Genomic DNA, 22,274 nt, shown 5'->3' on the forward strand with positions numbered 1-22,274 from the left:
TTGATCAATGGTCATGAGAATTTGCATAATTATGATTAAGGACCTGACCTCCCAGCCCATTGTTCCTTCACTGGGCTGGTTTCAGTCATTATGCAAATGAACTGTTTATAAGATTGAGACCTGCAGTCAGCTGAGACTGAAGACGTCACCTGATGATGACGAAACGTTTCTCCCACAAAACGCTACGTCCAGATGAACAGAATCAACTTCTGGAGATTTACTTACCTGGATGATTGAGATGCATCAAGATGTTATGTCTTCTGATGATACTGCCTAAGGGAAGCATGTGTAATGTAAATTTCTCTACTTACTGATGATGTCAGCCTTTATTGATTTCATTGTCATCTGCATATACACACATGATCACACAGCCACAGTACTTTTTTCTTTCATTAATGTAGTTTTACTATGCATGTTGCACTTTGATGTATAATGGAAACAAAGTGTTAGATTTGTATTGTTGATTGTCATTTATGCTTAGAAATATTTACTCATATATGCTTAGAGTTTTGTAATTAGTTGTAGATTGGTAGAGGTTTTGATCCTTGATAGTCTGCAAACTTTGTGTGTATTAGACAGCACTTTGGGAGCATGAGAGGTCATACCATGTCTTATTATTTTATGGTAGGATTAACGTAATTGCGTCTGTTCTAGTCTAAGTGCTCTTTGTTTAGATGAACTGCAGGACTTCCTCACCGTGTTATCTAGGATGAACCATCTAGGGTGAGGGGGAGGCTACCCTCTTCCTGACCAAGGATGTTTGACCCTTTGATCAGCAGTCCACACACACACACACACACACACACACACACACACACACAGGCAAGGTACTCTTTGTGTATGTAGACGTCATATGTTAATGAACTTATGCATATTCATGTAACCTCAATAAAAGGACAGTGGTACGGGAGAACGGACGAGAGCAACTGGGGTCAAGCGAAGGGACGGCGCTCTGTCCAATCTCTCCCGTGCACGAGTACCATGAAGAAGTTTGCCTACTTGTGTCTTGCTTGCAGTGTAATTATATTGTCTTAACGTTCCAGCGAATAGGTTTATGCTACAAACCTAACACAAAGTCTCCTGATTCTGACACAAATTGTTAATATTAGCAAGCGTTCAGTAAAACTAATGAAGACTGAGAATAATCCTCTCCAGTGGTGATAAAAAGTTCGTCATAGGTGAAACCGTCACACTGCTCTGTGCTTCAGCCTTCCACCAACTGGAGGTCACAGGCTCACAGATGGCCACGCCCTCTCTGAAGCTCCTCCCTCATTGCGAGGAATATATTTATTAGGACATAAGTTTGATGTATTTTAATGAAGAGTTCCTCAGAGACGCTCCTGAAGCTGTGGGTGCTTTGACACCATTTCTGTTCCAACATGAGGTCAGATTTTTCTAGAACTCACCTTCAGTCCAAAGTTTTTCATGTTTGTGGGTGAAAACAGAAACCGAACACGTGTATTTATTGAAAATCTCTTTATCACCTGACAGAAAGAAACTGCAGCAATTTATTACAGACAGTGAAATCCTAACCGTACGTTCACACACAGGCTGACAAACATCAGAGAAACTTATATACAAAACAAACGGGCTCTGTCTCGAAGATCAACTTTACTTGGTCCCAAATAGAAATGATTTCAGATTTCTGGATTGTTCGACACACACGGAAGTGTCCAGTGTACTGTGATTACTAACAAATGTCCTCGTCATCACAGTGTTTTTCATTTTTACAAACGTAGAAAAGTTTGTATAAAAACCTGTTCTTTATTAGTCTGCTGCTTCATGTGCTCTCAAATGTTTCTGAATTTCAAACTTCTCACTGATTTCATTTTCATGGTTAATGTGACTTTTTATTTCCTGAGACTTTGGAGAAATGGACACAATTTAAAAAACAAAACAAAAAAAGAAAAAAATATGAGACCTCAGAAATAAAGAAAAACACTTTTTATAATTAAACGTTTAAAAATATTACATTTGTAGTAAAAAAAACAAAAACAAAAACAGATGGCGTTTGCCTTTAAACTGCAGTCCGCTTCATTTTCTGGGCATAAAATTTAGAGTTTGATGTGACTTTAGTGAAGTTTGAGTGTGTGTGTGTGTGTGGGTGTGTGTGGGGGGACGGATTACTGAACCACGGACACATTTACAACGACAGAGGTGCCCGACAGTACTGGAGAGAAAACCCATCAGCGAGTGACAGACGGGAGGAAAAACTTGCAGGAACAGGAAGAAAAGGAGAATCCCTGCTCACTCAAAGAGCTCCATTCCTCTTACATTTCAATTTTAGATCATTTGTAGGCACGCAGTATCCTTTTCAAGTTCTCTAATGTTACTCTTTTTAACGATGCTGCGGAGGCTTCCCCTCCACGGCGCCCTCACACACCTGCAGCTACGTCAGCTTCAGCCGCCAACAGCAGAGAGCAAAGACGGAAGAAAACCTCAAACAAACACTTTGATATTCACCCTTTCATTGTTACATTTTAACACATTCACACGTCAGCGATTAGAATCACCAAGAGTCACTAAGAGTCCTCTCCCTTATCTGATGAGCTTGAGCCCAAAATCAAGGCCATAATTAGTGATAACAGTTAATAAAAGCATTAAAAGAGATCATTAAAAGCTCTGAGCTGATTTTGCTAAATTACCCCCGATATTCATATTTGTCCACACGGCATCAAAGATATCAAACACAGACAGGAAGTAAAAAAGTATGTTTAAAAAAAAGGCACAATTTCACTTTTAAAATGTCAAGAGTGACACAAAACATTAAAAGACCTGAAAGCTAATGCTCTGTAATGTCCAGCAGGGGGCGACCACTCTGGTAGGAAAACAAAGTCTGTCGCTCGTTTCATGTGAAAGCGTTCAAAAAAAAAAAAAAAAAGAAGCGTGCATCACCAACCAACAGGTGATGTCACAGCAGCTAGGTCCATCTTTTAGATACAGGCTATGGATAAACCTGACTGGTCCACAGGGAGAATTTAAGGAGGACTAAGGCACGTTTGGCAAAGGACCGCATTTCCACAGTGTCCAGATAAAAAACATGAAATGAACTTTAACTCGTCTGCATCAACTAAACGAGCGTTTATGAAACAGCCCCTGGATGGTTGACGAGCAGACGTCTCCCCCTGCTGGACACTCCGAGTCATTTCAACACAAGTAAGGCTGATGAATAATCAACTTTAGCACGCTCTCAGTCTCGACCTGAGCATCGTGAGGCGTTCAGGGACACAGACGGTACTTCAACAATCAGGAATATTTTCCTTGGTGTGCAACATTTCATTCAAATTAAAAGTAAGGAGAATATATTTTAATATCAGGATTCTGCTGGAGAGACTCGGACCAATCGGAGGTGCCGACGCCTTCGAAAACACTTCTGTGATTTTCCTTCTCGTCCATCTGATTATTTCTATGACAACAGGACGATAAAGCAAAGCGTTTATAACAAACTGCGTAAAAATAAATCCTACAATCTAAACTACAGCAGAAGATTTAGTGGTTTGATGGTTTTAGTGTCTCTCGTTTTCGGCGCTCTGCACAGCGACAGGGTGATGATTTCTGAACAGAGCGCCCTCAGCGCTGGGAAAAGAACTACAAACTGGATTTAAAAAGAAAAAAACATGGACGTGAGGTCAGCATTGGAAGCTCCACCCCTTCACTATCATGTTAGAGGAATATTGGGAAAAGTAATGAGCGACCTCACGCGTATGAGCAGAAAGACGCTTAAACTGTCTCGTTGGCTTTGAGTCTTTCCTCCTCTGCCGGCGTCTGGATGCCGTTAGTGTGCTCCTGCTTCTTGTCTTTGTTTAGGAAGGGAAGCCCCTTGCTCTTCACCATCAGGCCGAAGTCGATGGAAAACGCCACAGTCGCCAAGAACCCAAAGACCTGGACGACAGAGAAGAAGAAGAGCGCTGCTGTAGGTGACCTGATAACACACTAGGGCTGCCACGATTAGTCGACTATCAAAATCGTCGACGACTGATTTAATAGTCGACGCGTCGTTTGAAGCTTTGTAAGATCACAAAAGACGCAGGAATAAGTAGCAGGATTTAAGAGTGTAATAACGGACTGAAACAGAAGATGGCAGCACTGCATGTACAAGGATGCCAGCTGCCGTTAAACCCCGAAGAAGAAGAAGCTGTGTCCCAGAATTCATAGCGCAGCCCAGCTTAGTTTCCAACAATGGCGGCAGCTAGTTAGTTTTAATATTACTCTTATTATTCTTTCTGGGTCACAAAATAAACGTTTAACATATTTTCAGGCGAGAATGTAGCTGTGTAAACCTCAAATATCTGCTCGGTTTATCAAGACACCGCATATTTTCAAAAGCGCTCCGACGTTTTCGGAGACGTCTGTTACCCACTAGCTCGATAGCTAGCCGGGGGCTAGGCTAACTAGAGCCGTGAGAACACCGGACTCCCGGCAGATCGTTTTCAAACCCACCGCCATCTTTCCCTACTCAGGTTAAACATGATATATGAGTCACTTAGATAACTTAAAAATGTTGTTGTTTGACTTTTTTTAGTATTTTATTTGTTCCTGAGTAAATCGGTTTGGCTGAGATTAAAGTTATAGTTTTTACACAGCTGAATAAACGTCAAGCAGACAGCTGATTATCAGAAGTGTGAGATGCTGGAGAATATACTCCGGTGTCCTGTTATATTTTAGAAAGCAAGGAGTTTATTAAACTTCACCGAAACAATCTGCAGATTTCATTAGAGTTTAATAAACTATCATCTTGTCTTTATTTTTAGTTAGCACCGTAAACACTTAAAGCTGTAAGCTAATGATAGTTATATAAGAGCAGATGCTGCTGGTGCAATAAGCTGTACTTGTACGTCCAATGGATGATGATCTGATTAGTCGACTAATCGCAAAAATAATCGGTGACTAGTCGACTATCAAAATAATCCTTTGTGGCAGCCCTATAACACACACTGTCAGCCAGGAAGGAAAGGAAAGGAGGAGATATAGAAGAAAAGGAAAAGGAAGATTCAGGAGGTAGGAAAGGAGGGTAGTGCGAGTCCGAGGACGTTTTCTCACCACAGCAACGGTTGCCTGAACCAAAGAGCCGCGGTCTGCGGCGAAGATGCAGGAGGAGATGAAGAGCAGCACAGCGATGACCCCGGTGTAAATCATGTCCTGTAAAAGAGAAGAAGAAGAAGGTGAGACGAGCGCCTCCGACAGTCTCCGAGTTGCCGCCCTCAATCTGACCGGATCAACAAAACAATAAAAGTGGACTTTTCTCAAACTGGAGGCGCTGCAGCGTGACGTAAAACAGCCACACGCTTCATTTTGAGCCTTGAGTCTGGATTTTTTTCAGCATGCTGAACCCTCGACTCACCGTTCACGGCCTCACTATACTTAATAATAAAGCTCTGTTTGTAATACTTCACATGTGACAGATTTTCATGGAGACAATCCTGCTGAACATCCACACGTTGGTTTAAGTCCAAGTTCATATTCAGAGCTACAATCCAACAAGTCTCGGTGTGTTAAAATGTTTTGCTGCTTTGATCCATCAGTTCTATGATGTTATCTTTGTGCCACTATTCTGAGCGCATGAAACAAAGTTTGCAGGTGCAAGTGTTGCATTTTGAAGAGAAATTTATTTTGAGTGACGAAAAGCTGAATTTGAGTGAACAAACTTCATTGCTGCGTGCAAAAAATGTATTTCAGTGTTTGCTGTTATCCACACACACACACACACACACACACCCTCTCGCTCATTTTTTGCACTTGCTCGCGCTCTCAACGTTTATGCCCGTGCGCGCTCAACTCTTTCTCTACACCGTTGTATTTGTGCCACAAAACCAGCCAATCACAGACTTGGATGCAAAAATAGCTGATTGGCTGTTCTGGTCTCCAATCAGCTCGAAATGACAAAATGCAATATCCCAGAATGCATTTCATCCAAAACTCAAAGGAGGCAGTGGCGGAGGAACACAGAGTGGCAGAGTTTGAAATATTACTCTTTCTGGGTCACAAAATAAACTTTTAAGATATTTTCATGCGAGAATGTTTCTGTGTAAACTTCAAATATCTGCTCGATTCATCAAGACGTCACATATTTGCATAAGTGCAAAAACTGAGCGAGAGGAGCTGTTGTGTGTGTGTGTGTGTGTGGAGATAATAGCAAACACTGAAATACATTTTTTGCACGCAGCAATGAAGTTTGTTCACTCAAAATAAATTTCTCCTCAAAATACAACACTTGCACCTGAAAACTCTGTTTACGTGCGCTCAGAGTAGTGGCACAAAGATAAGTTCTAACACTCCGGAATCTGACTGGAGGCTACAAGTGCAGTTCAGTCTGCAGACTGTAGGTGGCAGCATCACACAGTTATATGACAGCTGCTTTTACTGGTTTTCAGCCACAGTGTGTGTGTGTGTGTGTGTGTGTGTGTGTGTGTGTGTGTGTGTGTGTGTACTCTGGGACGTCTTTAAAGTCGTAGCTGCGATAAAACCAAGTTCTGACTTCAGACTTTGTGTGACTTGTTGCGGGTGTGAGGCGTGTCTGCAGACACGGTGCGGTGCACGCTTTGAGTTTGGGGCCGTATCTCGTTTTAATTCATCGTTTAGCGGGAACGAATAAGTCCATCATTCTGAGGCTAACGAGGCTCGACCGCTCGTACTCGTATTTAAACGCACCACAGCTGGCGGGCACTCGCTGTGGCACCGAAGTGAAAGGTGATGTTCACAAACGTTCCCGATCACTGAGATCCAAACTCGTCAAACACACAGTAGATGCGTCTGTGGAGCGACCGTGACAATCTTACATTACCTCGTTCTCACGTTGTCACAGTCGTTGGCGTCCACGCTGCCTGACAGCAGGGCGACGCCATCAGCCTTTAGGCCCGAGTGCTAAACAGGAAGCCGCCGCTGATGGCGAGGCGGTGGCTAAAATGCTTCAGCCTCTGCGCTTCTCTCATATCGACGTTTTTTTCAGCTCCTCTGTTCTTTTGTTCAGCTTCATTTAAACTACAAAGACCACACAGAGCAAACAGACACACTCGGACCGCCATTACAGTTCTTCCTGATTGGCTGCCCCTCCTAAGCAGCAGGAATAAAACAGATGGGAACGGGTCACCTCTGAAACCTGACTGTGGAAGCGTGGGCTTCAAATGCCTCTCACCACGCTTCCCTGTGACAGCGTGCTCTTATTGTGAAAGTTCAGCTGCTGCTGTTCCTGTCTGGTGTTTCTTTGCGGGCAGACTCGTCATGTTGAGGTTTCTCTTTAATGGCTACGATGAGGAAGAACTCTGTGGCTCGTCAGCCGTCTGAGCAGACACTGGTGTTAGTGAGCACCGCGCTGCGGTCGGTGTCCTCTTCCTGTTTCCACACACCACGGTGGAGCTGAGGCCTCCGGTGGAAAGACAGCGCCGCTGAAAATCAGTGCAGCGGAAAGGTTCGGCCTTCAGCTTCCGGCTTCCTGTCCACGCTCACTTTTCCTCTGAAAAGCAGAGGAAGCAGCGTCTCTGGCAGAGTTAAGGCTGACACCAAAACAATGAAGCTGCGCCGCCATTTCTCAAAGGTCGGCCTTTAAACGGCTGCAGATACCAGCCGTGAACTCACGCCAACTTTACTGGATCAAACTCTTGATGCTCTGACCCCTCCCCCTCTTCGCATCCAATCCCACGCTTTCCTGGTTCAAAGTTCAGAGCAGGTTTTTTTCCATGTGGACGTGAAAATGAAGGAACGCTTTAATTACTTTAATCTGAAGTTATTTATGAGCATCTTTATTTAGGTGGCTCATTTCCACGTGAATGATTTAACAGGGAGGTTTCGTTTGACTGGCCAACTTTAAATCTCATCTCTATGAAAAACAAATAAGGTGGGGGCGGCCTGGTTTGTGCTCAGCCAATCAGAGAGGCAGAGGGCGAGGGCTCGATTGAAGCTGGAACCCTCATTAGCTTTGAGAACAGCTGTCGAACTCGCAGCTCCACATGCAAACATTTCCACCCTGCTGAGTCTGAATTTGCAAAAAGAAAATCGTCCGCTTCTCGTTTTCGAGTTTCACTGCACCCACGCTGTAAGATGAAAGACTGCGAGCTGGAAGTGTCATCAGGGAGAGACTAAAATAAACCGTCTGTTTTCATTTTGGTGCGAGACGACAGCGAAGCTCGCAGGAGGAGAGCCGGGACAAACGCCACCGCCACGCATCCTCCTCAGACTGATTTTACTCGAGTACTCACACGAGTACCCGACTCCCTCAGAGTTACTCTGACATCGCAGACCGAAAGCATGCTGCGCTGTCCGTGCTCTGATGCTGCAGCTCAGCGAACCAATGCAAAGACAGTTTTTATAGTCAAGGTTAAAATAGTAAAAAGTTCCTCATCTGTCCAGAAATTCAAAACGATGCAAAATTAAATGTGTAAACTGAAGTCAAAGGACTGGATTATGAATAACACGGACCACGAGCATCATGTGTTGCCGGGTTAATGCCAGCTCAGCACTCTCTGGACAGCTCATGAACGAGTGCTGGGCCGACTCGGGTTACTTTGAACATGCATGTAGCGACCTGCTCCTCTAACGACTGCCGGTCGGGTCGTTATTGTAGTTTGGAGTGAGCTTGAACAAAGACTGTGCTCTGAAAGAGGAAGTGACTCTAAATAAAGCCAGACATGAACTCTGTTCAGGTCACTGAGCTTCTGAATCTTTCTCACGCGAGCGGAGAAGAGTGACTGAAACACGATCTCCAGGTTCTTACCACAGTGGGCCAGGCCCCGATGTGAATTTTTTCATGCAGCTTAGTAGAAAGGAGGACGAGCAGCAGCAGGGTGAAGAGGAAGGCCGTGCAGCTGACGAACTCAAAGAAGTAGAGAGGAGAGCAGGTGAAGCAGCTGTCCACAGTCTCCTCCAGGATGAAGGCAATGAAGGACAGCACCTGAGGGACAAACAGGAAGTCAGCACAGGTGAGCACAGAATAGAAACACAAGTCAGGGTGGCTCCTGGGACCACTCCTGTTGGCTTCATACATCAAACGGTCGGCGTGTTAGAGCGACATGTTCTCCTAAAGCAGAGCCAGACCTGTGAACACTACTGTGAATCTGTCACGGCCTGTGAAACCACGGCCGCCCACTTACTCAGGACGGCGCTATGCAGAGATGGACCTGCAGGTTCACCAAGTTAAACCTGAGTCTTACAATAAAACGTGCAGTTTCAGTGGACCGGCCCACTCAGGACCACAGTGGGCTGCAGTTTGACATGATAACAATAATGATTATTCTCATATTTTGTCAGACATTTCGATGATTATGAAGAAATAATTGCATAAAATGTTATTTTGTTTCACTTTTCCCGCTGAAAGCTTCTTCAGCAGCTCACTTATTCACCAGGCGCCAAAAACGCTCCGCGTGTTTGATTTGTTTTATTCTGCACGTCTGCTCCCGGCATCGAACGCTGCAACTACGACACACGGGGAGAAACTGACCTGATAGTCACCACTTCCTCCTCCTGTATGAAACAGACCTCCAGCCTCTGTCAGCTGCTGCCCCGTGTATTCGTCCTCTTGTCTGAGACGACGGCAGCTTATTTGTTGAAATGTGACGTCTCTTTCCAGTCTGAGCGGCTGCTGGCAGTTTCAGGCCGGCGTGACAACACAAAGGCGCCGGCTCTGCTGCATTTCATTAGAAGTTGTGGTCGAACCGCTCCGACCGCTCAGCTCTGTGTGGGCGGCAACAACAGCGATTGCTCCACACCAGCAGCCATCGCAGGGACGCCCTGAGCACATCTGAACCACCACAGCGGCGAGACCACGAGACCGTCACCGAGCAGGAGTCGATAGGAGCGCTTCACCCCTCAGACCCCCCGAGTTTGGGGACCTGAAAGAGCAGGCAGTGCGAGCCTGGGGAGGGGGTGATGTTTGGACTACAAACATGGAGGAGTTTGTGGTTGAGCTCTTCCAGGCCCCAAACACTCGACTTTGTTTTTATAAAGAAATACTCGTGTTGTGAATGTAAACAGACCTTTAAATGACTCAGAGAGCAGCGCAGTGCAGGAGGAGCTTCCTGTAACCGCTGAAGGAGCAAGTCAGGACCACACCAACTCTCTGACCACTTATCAGGACAGAAACCTTAAGAAATGACACTAGTGTGCTCTGATTGGTCCAGATGTAAGTACACGATGTGTCGAATGCACTCTCGAGAAAGTCCAAGCCTGCCAGATTTCCTCCGTCTGAAACGTTCGAGGGGCGTGTCAGAGCTGCACACCTCCTTTCTGCAGGTGACGCCGTCCCGTCGGCTTCTTCACACCACGACCTCCGGGTTCGTAGGCGAGTGCGGAGCAGCTGGGACGAGACGGCAGCTTCAGGCCTAAGGCCGCGGCTCTCTGCAGAGCCCTCCCTCTGAGCTCACGGTGGTTGGAAGGTGGGACATGAGATGACAGAGCACGTCTACGTTCCAACGCTCACCCGTGGTCATGAGGTAGTTCGTAAAAGAATAAAATCACGAGTAAAGCTGCAAAATGAGCATAAAGACAGAGCTGAGAGTAGAGTCGTTGCTCGTCCAGACCCAGGAGATCGTCACGCCGACAGATAAGCACCAGGATCCAAAGTCGGGATCATCAGGAACCAGGCGGAACAAACCAGCGTCTGTGCACGTGTGCAGGGATACTTTCCTCTCGCTGTCGCGTGTTTGTCCTCGTGGTTAAACCGAACGCCAGCCTCTGTCTCCGTTACAGCGGCGAGTTTAACTGGAGGAATATTCCATGTTAAAGTGAGCCTCAGCTTATAAAAAGGCTTTGTGCTTTTCTTCAGACAGACGAACCCAGAACCACAGAGCTAGCAGCAGACCGCCTGACGTCAGCGAGAGCGGCGCCGATACTTTTATCCTTCAGTCAGCAACACAGACATGACTCATTCTCCTTCAGTAATCTGATTACATGTTCTGTACCACCAGAACACTTTTAGGGACGCATATTTCTTGGTTCTAGGAGCAGAAAACGTGAAACGTGAGAGAATCTGAGTGACTTTTGAGTGTTTCTGTAAATACTGCCACTGTGTTTGTGCCCGTCACCAACATCCTGCACGTGCTGAGTGATCTGCTCTCACTTCCCTCACTACGTGGAACTATACGAACATAAATATGCAAAGATTGAATTCCAGCATCGCTGTCATCAGTCAGGCTGCCGCCACCGTGCTGTTAACATTAATCTCCAAGTCAAATCAGAAAGGCAGCGAGTGGGAGCAGCGTGGAAATCAAAAACCTTCTCGTGCACCTCTGCTGTGTTTATGTCTGTAGAAGACCGTGTGTCCGTCACCGGCGCTGGATCTCCTCCACGTGTCCAAGCTGGTTTACTTTAGGGAACACAAAGAGGCGACTCTGCAGAACAGGGCGGGCAAAAACGCTCTCGCCCTGGGGCGGTAATGTGGAACTCCACGCTGACAGCTTCGTCTCACCGTCGATGTACAACCTCAAAAACAAATCTGAGGTCTTAGGGTTGGAAACTCGCATGAAATTGAGGTCACCTGGAACAGAAAGTCGAAGTTTGCTCTGATTCGAGGCCTGTGTGCATCACTGAATGTGATGCACACAGAGTCCTTTTGTCCCACAAAGATCCTGAAATATGACAAACTGCTCAGGTCACCTTGATGGTCCCTCCTGTTACGCTTTAACGGGTTCAAAGGTGAAGCAGCGTTCAGTGTCTTTGCTCGTTTCAATCAGAGCTTTACGCTCCACTAAGCTTCACTACAAAGAGCCCAGCTCCTCTCAGTGTCTCAGACGTGTTTTGTTCTTTGTGCTCCTCTTTCATCAGCGCTTTAAACAGCTGCAGTAACTGCATCGACACCCGGCTGCGCCTCTGCGGTCGCTCGTGTGAAAAACAGCAGCTTTTCTTGTCCTTTCATCTTGCTGTAAAAGCAGACGTCTGATGGCGTTGCAGTAATGAAAACACTGAACGTTACAAACGCGTCACTCATTAAACGCTGGGTTTTAGAAACCTACACAGGCCAGCGTGCACACCCTGAGATCACCCCGAGAGACTTCCTGTTCAGCACGGACAGGTGAGACGTGACCCGGCGCGAATCAGCTGACTGGGGTTAAACTCACCACAGGAAGTCACAGTGGGAATCCCGCACGAGTCTACAGTGAAGCTGCTGTTAAAAACTCACCGGGACTTCCTGTCTGCTTCACAATAAACTTATTTAGCACTGAGACAGTGGACAGCTTTTATTGTGAAAGCACCTGGAGAGGCAGGGATTGGAGCTGGACAACAGCAAACGCGCTGCTTTAACCTTCAGACAACCAGGAGGTGCATGTGTGTGTTTGTTAGCGATTCTCAACTTTCAGAGATTTTTATATTTTTCTAACATGATTAAAACAAAGACAATAAGCAGCAACATGACGAGGATCTAAACGACTTATAGGATTTATGCCCAAAACGGATTCATGTCAGAGACTGTTCCAATCTCTCACAGCTGAGTCCACAGTCCTCCGCCACTGCAGTCCTCCGCCTGCAGTGGTCTACATCCACCCAAACACTCAGCTGTTGTAACTACACCTCTGTGGATGAACAGGCTGGAGGCAGACGGCACATGCATGTGGTGACTGGGGTTAAGTGTAACGCAATGCTACATACTGGTTTTCAAACCTGCAGTTATGAGGGGCAGCCAATCAGAAGTTTAGATGGACAGAGGCTGAGTATGGACATAAACATGGATTATTTTGAGCTGTGACTCATGCAAAGCTGCTCTGGTGGAGCCCACGTGGAAAAACATTAACCTGGGCCTCCTTCAGTCTGTGGCTTTCAGTTTATTTTGCAGGAAGGTTTCACAAAGATCTGACCGCACATCCTCTTTCTGCCCAGCACCCACCCGCGCCAGCTCCCTCCAGACTCCCGGGGCCGGATGCAGGCGTCGTCCTCCCACCGAACACCTCACTGAGCTGTTGCAACAGCAGCTCTGAGATCTGCTAACGACAGCCAAACTGACCGCTCCGCAATACTTTCACTTCCCGTTCTGCAGCTTCCTGAAGAGCTGCTGGATGAGGAAGATCCAGTCACAGAGAGGTCACACACAAACACAGCGACTGGTTCCCTCGCACCACGGAGCACGGCTAACCAACCCATCCCGCTCCTCACCGTCCGGCTGCTAATGCGCATTCATCTGTCCTGAAAACAGTCCCCAACAAACGAACCTCCACTTCCTGTTTTGCTGTTAAATTCTGTGTCTAAAGTTTGTGATGTAGAAGCCGCCGAGCCCGGAGCCACAGACTGGATGTGAGTGTGGAGTCACACTTCAGCTAAGACAGAACCTCCACATTAAAAGCACCAAAGCGACCTCATCCCCGTCTCCTGTAACCAGGAAGTCACAGACTGGTTTGGTCATCATTGCACCTGCACACGTGTGGTACATGCAGCGGCCTGCAGACACCACGGCACGTTCCTCGACTGGCTGCTGGAGGTCAGAGGTCAGATGCAGAGAGAGCGCTGCACCGGAGTGAGTGGTCCTGAACAGATCGCAGACGTGTCTCCAAACATTCGCTAACTGCTCTCAGTGAAACTGTCGGTAACTTTTGCCATATCGCTGCACAAAAGCAACAGATATACATTTCTCCCTAGCAACCAGTGGTTGCCATGCAGCTCTGAGAGCAATAAAAGCGTCCTCACTCCAGTGCACACAGGTCAGGACATACACATGAATGTGTTTACCACCTGTGTGAGTACGACGCCAGATGGAATAGTCTCCGCCCCCTGCTGATGGGAGAAAATGGACAGAAACATGAGTGTGCATTTGTTTTGCTGTGTTTGAATATCTGCTTGATTCACTGACGCAGCGACACTTTTAAAAAGTCAGCTTAAAAGCAGCTGACGCAGATTTCGCTTCTTGTTTTTGGAACCGTGGTGTGACACTCACAGATGTCAGCACGTTTCACGCCGGGAGTGTTTCCGTGCAGTCGTTCGGTGCGTGGCGGTAACACGGTTTATCTAAGAGCGCCTGACTTCAGCAGCAGGTTTTGTGTTGCTGTCGGCTGAGACTAGTGCTGGGCCATATCATACCGTTCACGATAACACTGGTGTAATGTTGGGCAACGATAAGAAAATGAAACATGGCGATAGAATATGGGTAAAACGCGCATGTGCAGTGCCTTTGTTTACATGCGCACATGGCGGCGACGCAGAACCAGAAGAGCGAAAGCGGATCGTTGAATGAAACCATGAACCTGAACTGGTTTGTAAAAATGCTGCAGCTTCACTGGTGTGGAACTGGTTTAGCTTTCGTCCGTCAGATACACAACAAAGCACTATTTTTGGTAGCGCATGCTAGCGGGCCGTCGTTATTACTGCGTTGTTTGGAAAATACGGCGCACTTACAATCAATCCTTTGATTTCTCTGAAAGTCGACAGAGCTCCTTATAATCCCGTGTGCCTTATGTATGAACTCTGGTTGTGTTTACTGACCTCGAAACGATTTTATGTGCACGGCGCTCGAAAATCTGTCAGATGTTTCAGTACGACTTTGCTGAGCTACGAAGCCGCACCGCTTGATGGATTGTCGGAGCGTTACGGCTGTCGTAGGCGGAGCCTCGCGGAGTGATACGTACTGCGCTTCGACATAATGTTACCGTATTGTGTGTGTATAACCTCTTTTTAAGGTTTGTGGATATTATACATGGTTACACTGAGGATATGTCGGCCAGTTTCCACTGGAAATGCCTTTTGGTTAAACTGTCAGCGAGGAGTTTGCATTTGCACTGTTAAATGTTTATATAACTTTAATGCAGATAAAAAACAGCTGCTTGTTTCAGTGGAAATACTTTGATGTTTTTTGCACTAATAAAGTTGTGGAGTTGTAAAGTATTTTGTCTCGCATCAATTATATCGTCAGTTATATCGTTATTGCAAATTTCCAAATGTACATCGTGATAAATATTTCGGTCGCATCGCCCTGCTCTAGCTCAGACGACTCTTCGTCTGTAAAGAGCGCACAGCCCAACTGTTAAAGAGGCGGCACCACTGGGGTTTGCAGATCCAGCTTCATGTCCCACAGTGTTGTTGTGGTAATATCACCGCTGTGTACATAATTTCATACATGTACACAGGCGCACGCGTAACTCTGCTCTGCAAATGTTTGGTTTCTGAAGTACTTCGTACCAAATAGACGAGCAAATAATCAGCAACTCTTGTTGTTGTCTGTTAGTCTGCTCGTCTCCCAGGACGGTGGGGGTGCTGCCGTCCACCTCCGGCTGCTGGAATACGTGTGACTGAAGAGATGTCAAAAACCACCACAACATGAACTGGATCAGAGGGGGAAACACGGGACAGGATGTGCTTGGGCGAGTTAGTTAGCAGCAACTGAACTTTCACAATAAGAGCGAGGGGATCCCTCGTGAAACAAGACTACGCTGATGACAGATCCTTCCTTTGGAGTTATTAAACACGAGCAGGTCAGCGCTTCGTGAGGTCAAACTAAGACACATCAGCTCTGTTCAGGCCTCCGTTAAACATCTGGTTCCAGCTGCAAACCCCGTTTTAAACAGATCTGCAGGAGAGTGGAGCAGCTTCCTGTCTGATTACTGGCAGTGGACTGTCAACGCGCCACAAACTGCGGAGGCATTTCCTGTGCTGAGCAGCCTGAAGGGAGGCCGTGTGAGGAGCGTGCTGCACATCCTAAACAAACTGAGGTGAAAGCACAAGTGCACCTGGTTTAATCCTGAAAGGTGCGCAGAGTTGTTTTGGTCTCGGTCCAGGAGGATTTGTCCACAGCGATGATATTATTGTTGGTTACCTTCATCACTCCTCGCCTATTTTAGCATGTTTGCCTGCCAGGACATTACAGCATCACCTCACCTGCATGGATCCAGCTCAGCTGTACAAATGCTCAGAGTTACAAGTCTTTTTTAAAAGCAGCAAACAAGTCATCATCATCATCGTTACAGACCGATGATGAGTGCAGACTGTTCTGGATTCCTGTCACCATTTCTCACACTCAGTGTTTCCTGTCAGTCAGCTGATGGTCGTAAGCCTGCAGAGACTCGCAGAGGATCGACTCTGCAGCCGGTTGCTTTCGGTTTTTGGGGGGTTTCCACAGTAACGACCCTGAAATGAGCTGAAACTAGAACAGATCCTGTCAGCTACACAGCTGGGCTTGGCCACCAAGACATCACTCGTCGCTTCAGGTTGTTTTATACGGTCCAGCCTGCAGATGGTCAGTGGTCACTTTTCTCTGAGCTGTACTGTTATGATCTGCAGAGCCGAGGCCCCGCGGGCACGCCTCAGGCACGCCTCGGGCCCCGTGTGTTTGCATGTGCGTTTCTTCACTGCTACTCCTTCTGTAGCTCTGACATGTAAAGAGCTGAACTCTGTTTCACCAACACTGAGCTGCAGGAGAACCTGAGTGTTTGACTCTGACTGAGGATCACTGCACATGTGCATAATTCATGGAAGTCACAGCGCAGCAGCCGCTGCATTGTTTTCCTGCACAGTGGACGGTTACAGAAACATCAGACCCACAGCAGAGAGTCAGAGGTGAGGGAGCAGAGACAAAGAGTCTTTTAAGACATCTGAGGCAAAGTTTCAGCAACATGTCAAACACAGTTTCAGCACCTAAATAATGAATCTTTCCTCTCTGAAGCATCAGAAACCTGCTCTTCTGTCACAGCTTTCAGACTGAGCTACTGTTTGCCACACCGGACAGGAAACTGAGCACCTCTGCACAGGAAGGGCCCGGCGTCTTCCTGCAGGGGCGCGATCCTCGCTGTTAAAGGAAGTTTAAAGAGCGCGTGCAGGTCGGGCCAGAGCCTGAGAGCGATACAAATATCTGAAACTTACTCTGAAGGACGATTTAATCATTTACCAACATTAATGTTTAAATAATCCCAATCTCGATAATTCTTATTCCAACTAAATATCATTGATTTCAAATAAAAACAACTTTTAATTATTTAACTTTAAATCTGAGGAAGGTCGTGATTTTTTTTTTAACTGAATATTTTACTTGAACTGTTTTAATTGAAGGTCTGCAGACGTGCAGCACACAGAGGACACTGATGATGGCAGTGTCAGCTCACAGAGCAGCTCACGTTTAAGTTTCAGCCAATGAGCTGAGACGATGAGGAAACCCTGAAGGTTTCACACAGTTTGTGTGTTTGCAGGTGTGAATGAATGCTAAACGAAAGCATCTCATTGGCTAATGAAGAGTCACATGAGTCTGAGCATCTTTGAACTCACCACTTCAACGACTTTTAGGATAAAGCGGTTTCTGTCCAGGTGGGCCGAAGGGATCAGGCAGAAGCTGTTTCCGGGGTTTGGGGTCGTGGTGGGAGTATAAACTGGTTCAGCCATGATGGAGCTGAGAGAGAGAACAGAGACGCGTCAGATCACGAACACCACACACTCATGGTTTCTGCTCTAAAAGGGACAAAAAGCTGCAGTGCTAATATTTCAGAGCCATAAATGTCACTCGAATCTCACACCAGAGGCCGGCAGCACGAGGCGGGACCTGCGGCTTAGAGGAAACTTCAGGCTTACCTGGACCGTCAGGTAAACCTGAAAGGATAACCGCAAAGATACATCACCATGGCAACATATGCTGCTGCCCCAACCTGCTTCATTCAGCGGAGTCGGTAAGTTCCAGCTCAGCAGGTTTCATAGAGAAATTCCTTCAGCACAAAAACTGCTAAAGAATCCAGACGTGGCACTTTTAAACACACTTCAAGTCAGGCCTGCTCAGCATCAGTTACCATGGTGATGGTGAAAAGAGGACTGAAAACCGTGGCTTTAAGCTCGCTAACCCGTTAACCTCGCTTCGGATTTGCAGGCCTCGGATCTGCCAGCTCTCAGGACAGCAGCGTTATTAAAGCTCCTCCCACCATCAGACTTCATCTCTGCAGCAGCCTCAAAGTTCACAAAGGAGGAGAACCGGAAACCACATCAACACACAGTCCCAGGGGGTCAGGGGTCAAAGCTCACGTCACTGAATCCTGGTTTACGTCACATTCAACGGGAGACGAAGTCATTTTATAATATCTCAAATGCTTGCCCACTTCCACAGGAACCACGTGACCACCTTTAAAATCCCACCAACAACAAATAATAGTGATAATAATACCCAGCTGCACCTACACAGCAGGTGGGATTACAGGCTTTTAAAACGCTGAATGAACGTGAAGTTAAAGCTGCTGAGCAGAAAACTAAAGCAGTGATTTGGATTTAAGGACAGATGTGATGTATTCATGTCCAACGATGGGAAATCCCTGTTTCAGAGCAGCCGGAACACGAAGTCCACCTTAAAAACAAACAGTGAAAGAAAAAAGCTCAGATCTAAATATGGCGTCAGGCTCGTTTGTCTTCATAAACAGCAACAAGGTCGACATGACGTCACGCAGTACAAATGAAGTGAAAAGCGCTGAAAGGTCGCTGAATGTATTTCTGCACTTCAGCCTCCGCGGAGCTTCTCCGTGGAGCTTCTCCGTGGAGCTGCGAGGACATTTCAGATCAATTTCTCATTTTCACAGTAGTGAAAGCGAAAGTGATCGGGGCAGGTGAGCACAGCTCAGGTGTGATAAGAGCAGTTTATGAAGCCATTAGTCGGCCATGTTTGAACCACAACACTGAACTGCAATGAGAAATGCTGATAATGAGCGAGTTTGTGATTACAGACAGCTACAGGTCCAGTCAGAGTGTCCCGACAAACGGAACACACGGCACGCCCCTACTCTGCAGATTATTCGGTGATAAACCAACTTTTTAAGCCTACACGGCCCGCGATCAAATACACGATAAAGACGAAGAGGCTGCTGCCGAAATGAAGAGCGGCTCGGTCACTAAATATCTGAAGATTCTGCGATGATTTTAATTCAGCGCTTTTCTCCAGAAACGACCCTGGAAAATAAAATTGACCTAATTCTGAAAGAAGTCTGGCGTACGTCGCACTTCCAGTGAAACGGACGCGCAGTGGGCTTCGTATTGACTTTTGATGGTGGCCTGAAATCTGCGTAACGTAACCACTAAAACAGGAAGTGAGGATAAAGTTTGAAGTGGATAAAAACGCGAATGTTCAGAAACTCACCGTTCAGTTTTCTGCCGCTGAGGACGAAGATAAAGTTTCCAGCTGTAAAGTTCAGACTCAACTCGAAGCCGTCTTCCTCTCTAATATTACTTAGACTTCCGCATTCTGCCCTGCCGAGCCTAACACACCGGGAAGATTTTCAAAATAAAGGTGCTCAACACTAGTAACAAGGAAAGAGTTTCAAACAACCAAAATAAGACAGAAAGGCGTGAAAAGGTGACACAATACGTGAAAAGAAACAAAAATGAAATGAATCTTTAAAAAAGGTGACAATAAAAGGAAATAAAGTAAAATCAGAGAAAAGTAACAAAATGAAACACAAAGTGATCAAAACCAGAGAGTGACAAAAATTCAGAAAAAGGAAATAAAGTTAAAAAAGAGGAAAAATTGAAACAAAATAAGATGTCAAGTATAAATAAATAAGGTGATAACAAGACAATATTAAGACATGAAGAGGCAAAAATAAGAAAAAAAGACTAAGACAGTGTCTGCGACAAGGAAGAAAAACAATGGACTCGAACAAGAAACATGTTACCAAAACACAAAGTGACCAAAACAGCATTCAGCACAATAATAATAATAATAATACTAATAGGTTCAATAAACTTGCTTTTAATAACTGTAAACCATCTCTGCCATCAACTGTTGAAGGTGTTTCTGGGGCAGATAACATTGCAGCGTTATGGAGACAGCATTACAGCGCGTCGTTTAACTGTATAAAAAGTGAACCATATGAGGACAATTCTGACATGAGCAATGACACAATAAGTGTAAGGACACATGAAGTATATGAAGCCATTCATAGGTTATCTGATAATAAATCCTCTGGTTTGGATCACATCACTGCAGAACATTTAAAACATGCTAGTTTAAGGCTAGCTCCTCTTCTAGCGCTCTGCTTCACTGGGTTTATGATTCATGCCATATTACCAGACTCAGTGCTGTGTATTTTAAAGGTACCAGTTATGAAGGACAAAGCTGCAATAGTGAGATGTTTGGAAAATTACAGGCCGATTGCACTAGCCAGTATTTTATCTAAGGTGTTAGAAAGAATCCTGTTTGACAGAGTTAGTGTTCATCTCTTCTCTGGATAATCAGTTTGGCTTCAAACCAAAGCACGGCACTGACATGTGCCACTGTGACACTGACATGTGACTCAAGGAAATAGTCAGTTTGTATAGGGCTAAAAATTCATCTGTCCTCATGTGTTTCATTGATGCCTCTCAGGCTTCTGATCGAGTGAACCACAGAACACTTTTTGATAAGATGAAGAGACGGGGAGTTCCTCAGTACATCGTGAGGATTCTCTCTTACTGGTACGCTCATCAGAACATGCAGGTTAAATGAGGAAGCAGTATTTCTGCCCCCTTTGGTGTCAGCAATGGTGTTAGACGGGGTGGGATTTTGTCTCCAATTTTATTTAATTTATATGTTGATGATCTGTCCATACAGTAAAACATTGATAAATCATCTCATGTATGCCGATGACCTGATTGTTTTTAGTCCAAGCAGTGCTGGGTTACAGGAGCTTCTCAATGTCTGTACTGAATATGGTGTGCAATATGACATTGAGTACAATGCTGCTAAAAGTGCTGTTTTGATATGTAGAACCAAGCAGGATAAACAGCTAAATTTCCCTCTGTTTAAACTGGCCCAAAAACTCTTTAAGTTCATAAAAAGGTGAAATACCTCGGTCACTTTATTACTGAGCAAATGAATGATGATGATGACAGATACAGACAGCGGTGTAAGCTCTATGTGCAGGCAAATGCTATTGCTCGCAAATTCAGCTTTTGTTCACTTCCAGTTAAAGTGGCTTTGTTTAAAGCGTAAATACTGCCCCCTTGTGGTCATCCTACAAACACTGTAGCACGCAGAAGCTGCATGTTGCATATAATGATGCGATGAGAATCCTTTGCAGGAAACCTAGAAGAGGGTAGTGCCAGCCAGATGTTTGTAGCTGTGGGTGTTTGGACTTTTAAATCACTTTGAAGAAAGTTAATGTTCAATTTTAGAGAACGACTGGATGGCTCTACAGTAACATAGTAACAGAGTCATTTTAGCGCTCACAGATATATATATATATATATATATATATATATATATATATATATATATATATATATATATATATACACCCATATTAAGGTTGGTTTTTTTTTTTGGGGGGGGGGGGGGGGGGGTTGTGTGTGTGTGACAGCTTTACCTATAACTAAAGCAACCTGTGGGAATTATAACTTTAGCTGCAGAATAAGAAACAACCAAAGGGTTCAAATACAAAAATGTACAAAATGATTTTTTTCAACCACAATATAATGGAGTAAAAATATACAACCCTACTAGAGCACACGTTTAGGATAAACACATCATCAACAATAAAAATAAAAAGTGGAAAGTCGAAAATTGAAGAGAAAAAAAATTAATTCATAAAAAACAAAAAATGAAGAATCATAAGTTTGCAGATAAATAGAAACGGAGTAGAGAAAAAACAATTTCATTTACAAAAAACAACAAAGAGAAAGAACCAAATTTAACAAAAACAAACAAATAAACAAAAATCTGTGAAGGAAAAGGCAAATTCAAAAATAAAATAAATCAATAAATAAACCAAAAATATTCATAATTTAAAAATATGGGAAGAAAAAAATGACCTGAATCGAAAAAGAAGCTCGTAAATCTATAGTCAGATATAAAAATATAAATTAGTATTTTTTTACTGCCTGTGTCTCTGATCATAATGTGAACCGTACTGCTTTATTACAAGTGAGTCAGCGGCGCTCCTCCGGCTCTGCTGCCCCGCCTGTGCCGCCGGTGTGCGGCCTGCAGGGGTCGCTGCAGCCCGCGCTCCTCTCCCACGTCCTCCGCTCCCTCTCCGCCGGCGTGTGTGAGGCTTTCCCCGCTATAAAGCTGCGCGAGGTGACTGGAAGCTGGAAAGGCTCTCCAGCAGCCACAGGAGCAGGAGGAGGTGGAAGAGGAGGAGGATGAAGATGAAGCTGTGTGTCCGTACGCTCGCAGCTGATCTCAGTTCAGTCCGTCTGAGCTGAGCGGAAACTTTGGATGCTTTTCTCGCTCTGGAGCTTCTTCTTCTTCTTCTTCTTCTTCATGAACATCTGAGCAGGTAAAAACTCAGAGAGCTTCGTCTTTCACAGCCTTTACTCATCATTCCTTTATTGTTTATGTCTCCACTCTGACTTCCTGCCTGATTCTTTAACCTTTATGATGACAGAGAGGTGATTAAAGCTGGATTCACTCCAGCACTCTGAGCATCTCA

The 22,274-nt window shown here is 45.4% G+C and overlaps 2 protein-coding genes across 3 annotated transcripts in view; one reads left to right on the forward strand and one right to left on the reverse strand.

Annotated features, from left to right (window-relative positions):
* Window positions 1-1,461: 1,461 nt before the first annotated feature.
* Window positions 1,462-19,139, reverse strand: LOC143412434 (CKLF-like MARVEL transmembrane domain-containing protein 6). Of its 2 annotated transcripts, XM_076886362.1 has the most exons (6): window positions 19,004-19,139; window positions 17,164-17,284; window positions 8,708-8,884; window positions 5,041-5,139; window positions 3,696-3,882; window positions 1,462-3,595 (listed from the first exon to the last, which is right to left on the reverse strand). In XM_076886362.1, the coding sequence occupies exons 2-5, from the start codon at window positions 17,275-17,277 to the stop codon at window positions 3,721-3,723; spliced, it is 552 nt and encodes a 183-aa protein (XP_076742477.1). In that variant the 5' UTR covers window positions 17,278-17,284; window positions 19,004-19,139; the 3' UTR covers window positions 1,462-3,595; window positions 3,696-3,720. The 2 variants fall into 2 exon arrangements, with proteins under 2 accessions (XP_076742477.1, XP_076742475.1); XM_076886360.1 differs by having other exon boundaries at window positions 1,462-3,882.
* Window positions 19,140-21,947: 2,808 nt separating this feature from the next.
* The window catches only part of cpne4a (copine IVa), a 100,037-nt gene continuing 99,710 nt past the window's right edge, over window positions 21,948-22,274 (forward strand). Inside the window, exon 1 of the mRNA XM_014410940.3 lies at window positions 21,948-22,121. The gene's annotated coding sequence lies outside the window, so the exon portion shown is untranslated. The remainder of the gene's footprint in view (window positions 22,122-22,274) is intronic.

The sequence above is a fragment of the Maylandia zebra genome, linkage group LG1 (genome assembly GCF_041146795.1).
Source record: "Maylandia zebra isolate NMK-2024a linkage group LG1, Mzebra_GT3a, whole genome shotgun sequence".
Classification (NCBI taxonomy): domain Eukaryota; kingdom Metazoa; phylum Chordata; class Actinopteri; order Cichliformes; family Cichlidae; genus Maylandia; species Maylandia zebra.

Coding starts and splice junctions, on each gene's coding strand:
- LOC143412434 (XM_076886362.1), bottom strand. CDS start 17,277: ATGGCTGAACCAGTTTATACTCCCACCACGACCCCAAACCCCGGAAAC. Junction 8,885..17,163: donor TCCTAAAAGTCGTTGAAGTG/GTGAGTTCAAAG, acceptor TTTGTCCCTCAG/GTGCTGTCCTTCATTGCCTT. Junction 5,140..8,707: donor TCGGGGCCTGGCCCACTGTG/GTAAGAACCTGG, acceptor TCTCTTTTACAG/GACATGATTTACACCGGGGT.